Source organism: Chroicocephalus ridibundus, chromosome 8, assembly GCF_963924245.1.
Source record: "Chroicocephalus ridibundus chromosome 8, bChrRid1.1, whole genome shotgun sequence".
NCBI classification, from domain to species: domain Eukaryota; kingdom Metazoa; phylum Chordata; class Aves; order Charadriiformes; family Laridae; genus Chroicocephalus; species Chroicocephalus ridibundus.
Window position 1 is genome coordinate 52,063,826 of NC_086291.1, and position 12,227 is coordinate 52,076,052.

General features: G+C 47.1%; 1 protein-coding gene across 2 annotated transcripts in view; it reads left to right on the forward strand.

The window, feature by feature from the left end:
• Window positions 1–12,227, forward strand: part of CACNA1H (calcium voltage-gated channel subunit alpha1 H) — a 125,590-nt gene that overhangs the window by 83,487 nt on the left and 29,876 nt on the right. Inside the window, exons 15-23 of one of the 2 annotated variants that reach the window (XM_063342723.1) lie at window positions 165–599; window positions 1,307–1,407; window positions 1,803–1,926; window positions 2,069–2,137; window positions 2,247–2,431; window positions 4,615–4,741; window positions 5,356–5,481; window positions 6,192–6,281; window positions 7,150–7,342. In XM_063342723.1, the coding sequence (XP_063198793.1) occupies window positions 165–599; window positions 1,307–1,407; window positions 1,803–1,926; window positions 2,069–2,137; window positions 2,247–2,431; window positions 4,615–4,741; window positions 5,356–5,481; window positions 6,192–6,281; window positions 7,150–7,342 (1,450 nt within the window). Of the gene's footprint in view, window positions 1–164; window positions 600–1,306; window positions 1,408–1,802; window positions 1,927–2,068; window positions 2,138–2,246; window positions 2,432–4,614; window positions 4,742–5,355; window positions 5,482–6,191; window positions 6,282–7,149; window positions 7,364–12,227 lie in introns of both variants that reach the window. The other variant, XM_063342724.1, reaches the window with a different exon arrangement.

The window sequence follows — 12,227 nt, forward strand, 5'->3', positions numbered from 1 at the left end:
GCTCCCATCTCAAGGCATTGGCATGATGAAATCGGAGCAGAGAGGAAAGCTGGGAAGGGGAAGACATGACTTGCAACAAGAAGGGTCTTCTAGTCTGGGCAAAATGCCATATCCTTTGGCTTCCTCCTGCAAACAAACCCTCAAATGTCTTTCTCCTCTCTCAGTCCAGCCTCCGCAGCTCCCCTTGTGCCAACTGGGGCACCAGCAGCAACTGGGGAAGCCGACGCTCAAGCTGGAATAGCTTGGGCAGAGCCCCGAGCCTCAAGAAGAAAAACCAGTCAGGAGAAAGAGAGTCCTTGCTCTCCGGGGAGGGGAAAGGCAGCACAGACGATGACTCTGACGACGCCAAGTCCAGCACGGTCAGCCGGCCCTCGTTGCACCGCCGGGCAGAGTCCCTGGACTGCCGCAGCTCCCTGGACCTGCCTGAGCTGCTCCAGTTGCCCACCATGCGCCACTCGCTCAGTGTCAGCCCCATGGCAGTTCTGCCTGCTGAATACCAAGACTGCAACGGCAAGATGGTTCACGTCCCCAGCGAGTTCTTCTTGCGTGTCGACGGCCACAAAGAGGATGCCATGGACTATGAGGATGACATGGAGGATGTGAGTTAAGGGGGAAATTGGGTGCTCATGCATTAAGTGGCTTTTCCACCCCAAGAAGGCTGATTAAAAATCAGGCTTTGAAATGTGTTACTGCCTAATGGCTGGTGTAGACAAAATGAATCCAGATCCAAGCGATGGGCATACCGATCCAAAGGATGGGCATCCACTTCCCAGAAGGTGCTTTTTTAGCTAGTGGGTTGGGCTGTTACATTGCAGTGGTCTCTAATGAGGTAGAACTGCAAGGGGTGGTGCATGCATTTGCCTAGTTTTTGGACTGGTTGAGGTTGTCCCCCTGGCCCAAGATGCCTCCAAAACTGAGCTGTAGACACAAAAGCTGTCTAATGTCTTTGCTCACGAGAGCTGTTTGGCATCTCAAAGGCTTGAAAGCCTAGAAAGAGTGTTCTCTATTTAACATTTTGGTCACTTGAGGCCTTTTTGGTTTTGACACAACTTTGGATCTCAAAATGATACCTGCCTAGAAAGTCTTGCTTTGTTATGTTCATATCTCACTGCACAGCAGCCCCTTTCTTCCACCCCTTTCCCTCCCTATTTTGTTCGACAAATGTGACAATGCCTGCCCAAAAGCCGTGACTCCCTGCACTCACTATGAAGTGCCATGTACTGCCCCCTTTCACAAAAGGACTGTGAAAGTTGAAGAGGCAGGAAAATAAAAGAGGAAGAAAAGGTGTTTCTTCTTTCCTATCCAGAGTTACTGCTACCGAATTCGTAAAGTCCTGGAGCCCTACAAACCACAGTGGTGCAAGAGTCATGAAGACTGGTCCCTCTACTTGTTTTCCCCACAGAATCGGTAAGAAATACCAGTGAAATGCCAGCCTACCATGTTTTTGTGGTAATGGAATACTCCATTTCTAGCTAGCCTTCCCTTGAGAAAAATCTCTCTTTGATGCAGAAGCACTGAGAGTTTTAGAAATCCAATTCATGATTTTTAGGTAACTTTTCCTGTTATATGTGGGCAGAATTGTTGCCTGGTTCACTCCATGGGTGGTTTAACCAGCATTAATAATAGGTGTTTTGACATCTTGTGTACTGCATTGATAATAACAGCTGAAGCTTGTGGAGACACGAGCTCAGCACCTGGGCTGATGCTGGTGCCACAGCTGCTGAAGGCTTTTGAGGATGTGTCGGGTGGGTGGTGCTGACCCAAACATCTGAAGGATATTTTTCTCCCTACCATTTCTTCAGGTTCCGAATGATGTGCCAGAAGGTCATTGCCCACAAAATGTTTGATCATGTGGTGCTGGTCTTCATATTTCTCAACTGCATCACTATAGCACTGGAGCGACCAGACATAGACCCACACAGCACAGTGAGTACCTGAGTCATTTTCTTCCTTGATGCAGCATCCAGATTTTGGTCTTATCAGGGCAAGACCCTGGAAGATGAAAGATTTTTTTATTTTCCAACATCTTTAAATGATTTGCCTCTTTTTGTTGTTCTGTGTTTTACAGGAAAGGATATTCCTAAGTGTTTCTAATTACATCTTCACTGCAATCTTCGTGGCTGAAATGATGGTTAAGGTAACTACATCTTCATCCCATGGCTCACAATGAGTCCTGGCAAAGACCAGGACATCACATAGTTGTGATCTGGGTGAAGATTTAAATGTGTCTCTTCTCCTGGCTGCAGGTGGTAGCTCTTGGCTTTTTCTCTGGGGAGAACACCTATCTGCAGAGCAGCTGGAATGTCCTGGATGGAGTCCTGGTCTTTGTATCTATCATTGACATTATTGTCTCCATGGCATCGGCAGGCGGAGCTAAGATCCTGGGTGTCCTTCGCGTTTTGAGGCTTCTGCGGACCTTGAGACCTCTCCGGTACATTCACCAATAGAGTGGCTTAGTTTGCATTGTGTTGATAGATGAGGAGTTTGAAAAAGTGCACATGATCCATCAAGGTCTTGCTTAATAACACAAAAAGCTGAAACACAGTATGAGTAGAATCATCTTTGGGAAGCTCTTATCTAGTGAAACTGTTTGAAAACAGTGAAATTAGTTATAATATAATTCATCCTCACCAGCACGGAAAAGAGCGGATGGAGTTTGGAGTGAGAGGTGTTATCGTGCTTAAGCAGTTAGCGCAGTGAATGCCTCCTCCACGCTGCATTTTTATCACCGTTTTACAAATCAGTCTAGCTCCTTGTTAAACTGCACAACCTCACAGTCATTCCCAAGCAGAGAGGTCGCATTGGCTGGGAGAGAATTTACAATTGAACAGGTGCTGAGAATAATTCGATAAGCTCCAGCATCTATACCTGCTCTCCCGTGCCTGCATATCTAACATTACTGCAAAACAATTTAGCTCTCAGCTAGGCAAAAGACGGGAAGACACTTTCAGTATTTGAGAAAAGGAATAAAGAGAATTTGTATTTTGTTTACGATTATGCAATAACAAAGAGTGTTAATGCTTGGGGGATTTTTATCAGCTCATGCCTCCTGTTCAGTTTCCATTCTGCTTGGCAAGAAACACAAGCCTTTTTTCATGAAATTTCAGGGGAAATAAGATAGGCACCTCCAGAGACCTGTAGGCTTTCTGATGAAAAGCTGCTTGCTTATGAGAGTAATAGGAAGAGGCAATCTTATTTAGGCCCATGACCACAAGAACAACAGCTGTTTGTCTGCTGCTCTGTATTTCCTTAGTGACAAGTAAGTTCGTGTTTCTGTCTTTCTCTCTTTCTCCCACCCTCTGTTCTGCTGGGGGCATCAGGGTCCCCTTGCAGTGCCAGGCGCCACTCTGGGTCACCCTGGACAAGCCTTGGCCTGGCAGCACTTCAGGGCACCTGTCTAACACGCATATCTAGGAACAGAAATCAGGGCATAAGCGATTCATAAGTAAACGTAAGGGGGGAAAAAAGGGAATTGGTCTTGGAGAATAACTAGGCCAGATCCTATTAATAGAGAGGAATTCATCACCTCTCACGACGGCTTCGTTTATCACAGCCTCTTCTAGGATTACTCCGGGGACCATTCCTAACACTTTGTAGGTGCAGTTCAGACTGACACATTATTTGCTGCTGAACAAGACCCTATTGAAATGCTTTGTCCCTGCAGCATACAACTCTCCTCTTTTTTTCTGTGTTTGGCAGGCATAAAAGCATCATTAGCCATGCAAGCTCAAGCTACCTGCAAGGACTCATACCCTCTGCCCTCTGCAGGCCCCTCCTAAAAAAAGCTTTGATGTTCTTCACTCAAAACACCCACCTTCCCAGAAAAGCTTGCTTGGGCTAGTTACACTTACGTACGCAAACACATTTTTCAGGCACCCATGGGAAAACCGTTCTCCAGGCACTCATACAGGAAAGGAAAACACTTGTTCTCCGTAATACCCAAAAGCTGCTTTAGGCCGTGCTTAGAGCATGCCTGGCCTCTCACGGCCTCACAGCAAGCAGGCGAGCTGCTCTTTAATGGGATGACCCTTTGGCTGTGGAGCTGTTGATCGCAAGTTCCTGTTGGCTAAGAGTCAGTTCAGGAGCTAATTAGGAAACAAACTGAAATTACTCTGTTTGAAAAGTTGTCATGGGGCCCAGGCCAGTAGGGCAGGTAAGCACTTAGGCCTGTAGAAGAGAGGACAAGACATGCCCTCTTGTACCGCTGTGAAGCTCTTTACGCCTGTTGTGTTAGGAAGCAGGCTCCTGCCTGGGGTGTGCCCCTCTGCTTGGATCGGAGACACCTCAGAGGGGATCAGCTGTCTGGACGGAGGTACAAGTAGCCCTGTAGTGGGAACCTCCGGTATTCTGCCCGTATTCCCTCCTCACCATTACTTGTAAGCAGTTGCCCGACACCCTGCTGACAAGGTGTCTTACCCTTTTTGAATTCCACCTAATGTGACTCTGAATGTTCAGGTTGTCCAAACAAGTCACTAATTGTCTCTGAATGCTGCCTGCAGATAGAGGAGAGTTGTGTTAGCTTTACTGTAGCCCAAGCAGAGGAGGAAAAGCAACCATATAATAACAGGGCATGCATAAAAATTAAAAGCTTTATTGTTTTGCCATTTTTTCCAGAGTCATCAGCAGAGCCCCAGGTCTGAAGCTGGTGGTAGAAACCTTGATCTCCTCCTTGAGGCCTATTGGGAATATTGTTCTCATCTGCTGTGCTTTCTTCATTATCTTTGGGATTTTAGGGGTCCAGGTAGAGTATTTCCCTCACCACGACCATCTGTAAGTGACTACTGCAAAAGAGAAGCTGTTTTTCTCACAGCCCTGGGGTTCTGGTGGAAGTAATGAGCTTAAGTCTCTCCAAAGGAAGATCTCAGTTAGGTGTTAGGAAAAGAAGAGCCAGGCCCCAGAAGAAATGCTCCAGGGTGGGGTTGGCATCTGCTCCTTGGAATGTTCTCAGGATTAGGAGATCAGACCTCTGTGATGAACAACACAGCACCAGCTAAGCTTGCCGGAGGGCAAGGGAAGGGAAAGACCAGTTCCCAAGATCTCTTGCGGCTCTGTGTGCTCGATGTATATAGTACCTCTTCCTCAGAGGGGAGATAGTCATCCTCCCAACAAGACCGGGCAGGCCTGCAGGATCACCTTCCTTCTGTGTCTGAGGCAATACACCACAATGTCTCGGGGCCTGGGGTTTCACCAGAGCTGTTTTCCTGCCGCGTGTGTTAAGACAGGTATCTGAGCTGGAAGGAAGGCAATTTGAACTTGGCAAACCATTCTTCTAGGGGAAAGAAAGATAAATCGGGACAGACTTTTCAATGCTGCTTCTTTTTTGTTTTTTCTTTTTTTGTTGCTTCCGAAATGCAGCTTTTTAAAGGCAAGTTCTACTACTGTGATGGTCCTGATGTAAAAAACATCACTACGAAGACTGACTGCACTAACGCACGCTACAAATGGGTTCGCCGGAAGTACAATTTTGACAATTTGGGACAGGTAAAGTCCTTATTGCAGGGATTTTTTGTACCAGTTTAATGGATGAGCACTTGAAATGTATTCCTTGAGGAGTGTGCAGAGCCTTCATCGTAGGAAGTTTCCAAGAACAACATAGGCATTCATCTATATGAATCAACCCTAACTGGGTAAAATGGATCAGGTCCCCTCTGGATCTCTTGCAGCTGGACTTCCTAGGGTTATACAATTCCTTATTTATAGGAGAGTGTTGTCTTAAAGCCAGTGTTTTTGCATGCAGTCTCTCATGTATGGACCTCAACTGTCACTTTTAGTCTCGACTTCTAGCTGTTATGTTTGCAAATTAAAGAAATAAGGTGCTTTATACTGGCTGATAAGCAAGACAGCCCATAGTAGGAGCTGAGATATGTTATTGCTCTTTAAAACTTCATGACATTGGGCCAGCCTGACATAGTGATTTTTAATCAGGCTTTGGTGATAGAAAGCCTGGCGTGTCTCAGCAAAGGTCAGCCTGTATGTGAGGGAAAAGGAGCGTTAACGACCATAGTTTGCTCACTTTTAAGTCACATATGGAAATAGGTAAAAGCAAGCCACAATATGTTGCGTTTCTCCACCAACTTCAGGCAGACGATACGTTGGAGCTGTGGATTGGTTTTGCTGAGCATTGTCTGTTGTTAGTTTCTTTTCTGGGAACTAAAATGCAAGACCGATCTCTTCTGTTTGTTTTCTTGTAGGCCCTCATGTCCTTGTTTGTCCTCTCCTCCAAAGATGGCTGGGTGAACATCATGTATGATGGTTTGGATGCCGTGGGTATTGACCAACAGGTAAATGTACTGCAGAGTTCAGATGTGTTGCTCTCAGAAGTCTCACGCCTGGATGACTCTGGTGTTTGTCCCAGGAAAAGAGCAGAGCTGTAAGACCTTCTTGAGGTCCTGACTGCCCATTGTGCTGCCAAGGTTTTCCATCCTCCGCTGAGTAGCTTTTACAGTGGCTGCACCCCATGTAGTACACAAAAAAACACTGACGGGGTTTTTGATTAGATTGGTGGTACATGAGGAGGGCCACATGTGCCATTGCACTGCAACTTCACGGAAGGCATGATGAATAAGAGCAAACTCGCACAAGATGGGAAACAACCTGAAATGTTGTGAAAGAGACATTGTTAAGTTTGTGTGTTATGTGGCATTTGCAAAGGAAAGTCAAGAATCTTAGATGAGTGGTACCCCATTGTACCTACAGTAACACTTTGTACTTAATTTTCCCCTGCTCCTGAAGATCTCATAACAACTGAGAAACGTTAACCGTAAGCCCACTTCTCAAAAAAAAAAAAAAAAAAAACCAAAACCTGGAGCCTGTCTTTAACTAAAGTGATGTCACAGGTGAGATGATGCACATCCACTGTGATTTATTTTAAGCTGTGTGAAATAAACGCCCAAATAATTAAATCCTGTAAGCCAACTTACAGAGGCTAGGGTGGGTTTTACAACAAAAGTAAAATTCTAGTCGGTGAGAAAGTACATGAGAGGAAACTGGTTTGGGAAAAATCTCCTCACTCCTCCTAGCCCTCTCCTCCTCCCCACAAAAGTGTACTGTGCTGTCTTATTGCTACAGAGTGACCAATATCCTGACTTATACACATCTTGTCTATGCCAATTCTCTTCTCGCTTGTTTTTTAATTCCTCACCTCACCAGCCCATCCAGAACCATAACCCTTGGATGCTTCTCTACTTCATCTCCTTCCTGCTCATCGTCAGCTTCTTTGTGCTCAACATGTTTGTGGGAGTGGTGGTGGAGAACTTTCACAAGTGCCGACAACACCAGGAGGCGGAGGAGGCCCGGCGTCGGGAGGAGAAGCGGCTGAGACGCTTGGAGAAAAAGCGCAGGAGTAAGGAGATATACCTGTCTGGTCGGTAGACTGCGTTACAAACCAAAATCTTTCTGAGCCCTGCCTGCTCCCAAAGCAAGACTTTCGTTTTTCTTTGGTTTTGTTTCCATGGGATTCAAGAGGCTGTTTTGCTTCATTACCTCTTTGGCGGTACCTTAAGTCTTGGGTTGCCAACACCCTGGAATTGTCCTCTACAAGCCCGATGTAAAGCATTACCTGTTTACTTGGCTGGGGAGAAAATCCTCCTCCAAGCAGAGTCCTCTCCCACTCTCTGCAAGGCAAAGGGTGTCCCAAGCACCGAGCGGGAGCTTACGGTGTGACTGAGGGATGCAGTGAGTAAACAGCTGCGATGCTTACTGTGTGCGTGAAGGCCAGTCCCGAGGGTAGCCCTGTGGCTTAATGTGCCGCTTGCATCTGATGATGGTGGTGGTTTGATTTATTAATTCTTTTCTTAGATGAAATAATTGCGATGCTTTTTAGAGTCCTAGCGCATGGCCCCGCATGCCACAAACATGCTGCATGAGGGCATGAACAAACCGACAGCCCTGGGGAGAGGAATGGAGCCCCAAGACGGGGCTGTCCAGAATATTCCCTGGAAGATGTCCATTACAAGAGATGCTTGCCCCATCGCAGGCTGGGGGAGCCCTTCGCTGCTGAGCAATATGCTGGGACCCAGTTTGTCCTTGCAAACAGTCCACATGGAAATACTGGCCAGATGGAAGGTCATTAGGGTGCAACAGAAGGCCTTTAGCTGAAATCTGCTTCTTAGTCGATCTAGTAGGGACCATCAAACCAGACCAGAAAAATACCTGAGCTTGTGCTCTTTTCCTGACCCAAACCTTCCCAGGGGTTCTCGTGTATTAATTCTCACCTCCGCTGCTCCTTGGCAGGCTCCGCCAGGGACAAGCTGCCTGTAGCATCTGGTGGGTATTCCCAGGGAAACTGCCAGGAAACCAGCCACACTGACTTCCCAGCCAGTTTTAGTGGACAGGAATAGCCTGTATGAGATGCTGGCAAGCATTCTTTAGAAGTAAGTGAGGGAACATGGCTTGGCCACTGTGATCAAAGATCAGCTTAGTCAGGGATAAGGTTTGAGTACTTCTGGCCCTGCTTGCCTCAGCAATCCTGTGGCTCTTTGCCTAGCACTGTGCTGCCCTGTGTAATCTCCTGTAAGGACCTAATATCTCATTGTGACAAATGGCTAGTTGTCTCCCAAACATCAGGCCATAAGTAGCCGTTTTCAGCTGGGAAAACTGCAGTTAGATGGAATAGCCTTGTGCCTGGCTCCACGGACATAGCAGACAGAGGCTTTGCTAGTAGAAACCCCAGCCACTTTCCTCCGCCCATCCACACTTGAAGGGCAGGCAGCTGTATCCCCCGCAGCTCCTCTCCTGCTCTTGTGGTCCTCTATATTGGAGCCATGGGAGACCTCAGCACTAAATGTCTGTGCCAAGGTCTCCACAGGGCCTTAACGACAGACTGACCTGATACCACAGTGAAGGCCAAGCCCATTTCATTTTAGTTTGTTGTGAGTTAAATAGCTGGGTTAGAATGAAATCTAGATCAAGCTAGCTAGCCGCAAACAGACATTAAATCTCTTCAGAGATTTAGAAGGATTCAAATGCAGCTTCATTTCCCTTTTTGCATTTTGGTTTTTGAGTTTGAGGTTGCAGCTAGGATTAGAAGTGGAAATCCTGAAGGCAGTGTTTCCAGCACAACAAAAAAAAAATCAGTTTCAGGCTCTCAAGAGTCCCCTTGCTGGTGCAGTATTTCTACCCCAATGTGCTGACCCAAGAAGACGTTCAGATATACTTAAAGTTTATACAAAAAAAAAAAGAAAAAGAAGATTATTAAAGAACATTAAGCATCCTTAGAGAAAATAGACTGGGGCACAGGTAAGGAGGGGTAGCTTAACCACAGCCAGTTGCTGTTGCTGATTAGTAAGCAAATCTTATTACAAGCCTGTCTGGGGCTCACTTCTTAGACACTAAAAAGAGCCAGTCCCTGTCAAAGTGGTGGACACTGTTACATATTGCCCCTCTTTATCCAGCTATCTCGAAGGATAGAGTCAGGGAGACATTTCAGACTGCAGACCCAAGCATTGCACAGACGTGGGTTGTAACATTTCACTGAGAGCACACGGGGAGGAGGACAGCTTTCTGGAAGGTGATCAAGTCCAATAGAGCAACTGAGAGGCTAAACGTTTGGCCATGTGCTGGGCTTCCAGGAAGTTACCTCGGATCGTCGGGCTCTGAGGTCTCCTACCTGCCTCTGTTCACATGGACAGCTTGGCATCCAAATTTGAGTTGTTGACAAGGTGGAATCAAACATCTGATACACATTTTGGAAGATTACTATTTACATTTTAATGGATTTTTTTTTTTCTAATTTAAATGGGAGCAGTTTTCACCTCCTTGGTAATTTAGAAGATTGTGGATTTGGTGAAAAAATGTGGCAGACTCAGAAAGATGTGAGATGTGGTTGGTGCCGTGCGTGGCAGAGTCTCTGTGGGGGAGTGTCTGCGTGCACGGGCAGACGTGGGACACTGCACGGTGATGGCCAGCTTTCCACATGCCCCAGTGCCGTGTGTCTCACCCATAGAGAAGAGCGTGTGAGAGGCCAGTCCCCATGGGGCGGGATGGGCACAAGAGACCAGTGATTCTGCAGAAGAGCAAGGAGGCTACATTGGAAAGGCTAGCGGAGAGCCCTGCTTTTACTTCAGTTGTCATTTCTAGCATTTGGCCTAAAGTCACCATAAAGGCAGGAAGAACTAGGGCTGTTAACATGAGTAAAATCCAGTACAGCTAACAGATGTGCTATCTGAGCAACACCCATCCATCTGGACTTGCCCTGTCTGCCTGGCATCTTGTCTTTGCGTCCCGTCTCCTGTCCGTAATGTGCTCTGTGTGTAGCCACCATGAGTGTTTCTGTGTATTGAGGTCTTTGGACATCTGTAGGTACCTACGCACACAGAAAAGACACCATTGAGCCGCAGTAGGCTTGGGCTCAGGCCTGGGAATGGGTTAAGCCTCAGTTTATCAGTGCCTGGACAGTCCCATCCAAGGAGGCCCTGGGTACAAATCCCAGGCTCTGCAGGCTGGGTCCAGGATTTGGACCCTGCGTGCAGAGCTGTGAGCCTGGCAGAGGGATTGCTCCGTGGAGGACGCAGCCCTGCAGGAGAACATAGCTCCTCCATTGGCCCCCATGTGGCTGGGATGGGAAATCATCATGTGTCTGTTTTGGGGGTAATTTTCAGGCCTTTTAGGCACCTGGAGGAAGGTACCTCTCAGCCCACATTGCTGCTGTCAAGCAGCACCTCAGACCTTTCCAAAAAGTTTCTGAGGGCCACTTTCACGAAGGGATTGGGGCAGGGTGATACCCCACACCCCTTGTCATTGTGTCTTGACTCCAACTGCTCCTGTGACAAGTATCACTTGAGGCACTGGCAACGGAGCTCATGGACCCAACATGTCAGCGAGGCACTGCTGTCGTGACAGCAGCAGCAGCCGCAGGGTCCAGCCTTCATGACGGGGCTGCAATAACCTGAGCTGAGGCCAGGGCCAGCACTGAAAGAAGGCGCTGGGTTCACCAGTTAACTCTGCTCACGTGAGAAAAGAGGGCAGGGGATTGAATATACCATAGAAATGCATTTGATATATATTTTAAAGGCAGAACTGCACAGCGTAGTTTTTCGTCTGAAGGTAAAAATTCAAGACAAACTAGAATATTTTTCTGATGCAACCACTACCTCCATCCACTGTATCTACTATGTAAATAAGTGTAGTGTAATTTAATAATCCTGCAGCTCCTAACCTTTTAATGAGGTTTTCAGAAGACACAGACCGAAACCAGCCTCCCCAGATTAAGGTTTTTGATTAAAACCACATGGATCGTCTTGATCTCCTCTGTGTTCAGCATACGGGGCCAAATCCAACCCGCCTGTATCTGCTGTGAAGGCAGCAGCTGCTGGGCCGCTGAGCAGAGCACGATGTCAGGTCAAACACAGGCAGTCCCTGGGCTTCAAAGGCTGCAAGCGGGGTCTGGGTGACACTGTGGGCCGAAAGCAGCGCAGGCAACGCTGGAAAAGCTCAAAATGCCTGATAACAGCCCAGAGAGGTCCTAGCTGGGGAGCAGAGAGTGCCTTTCAGTAGTGTCACCAAGTCACTGGTCCCTGGGAAGACCCTGAAAAGTGATAAAAGGCAAATGCTTTTTTCCTCATTTCCACTCTGTAGGAGAGGAGCGTGGCCACAGCTGTGTTTCTCTGAGGCATTTCCCAGAGCTGAATGTCTGGGTATTGTAGAAGGAAGAGGCCAGTTTTGTTTTAAGACCCAGCAGAGATGCCTTTCAGAGTACTGACTGTAAGCCTTGCTCTCTGGGGGTGAGCGATCGTGGGCAGCACACAGTGGTAGTTAAGTCAGTCCATCCTCTCAATGCCAGAACCATCTCTGTATCCAGCAGAAACATTTGAGCTGTAACTAAAATTTTGGGCACTGCAGATCCGAGTGTTTAGTATTTCCAACTAGGGAATTATCAAACCGTCTTGCTTATTTTTCCAGGCAGCTGCAGGTATAGAGCTACTCTGTGCCAAGCGTGCATATAAACCCATTAGGGCTTTCTAATGTTTCATGCAGAGGAGAATAATGGAGGAGCTGTAGCTAGCAATTGTAATGCCAACCTAAATGCTTTTAAGCTAGGAGACAGTGCTTCATTAATTTTCACGTCAGCAGAATCACAAGCAAAGAAGTTTAAATACTCTTCAGAGAGGTGAGATTCAAGCATTAGCCAACATCCAGAAGTGGGGGCGAGAAAGGACTGTGGTTTTCCTTTTGCTTATATTTGATGGTTGCTCCTTTCCTTCCTGCATTTCCACCAATTCAAACCATGA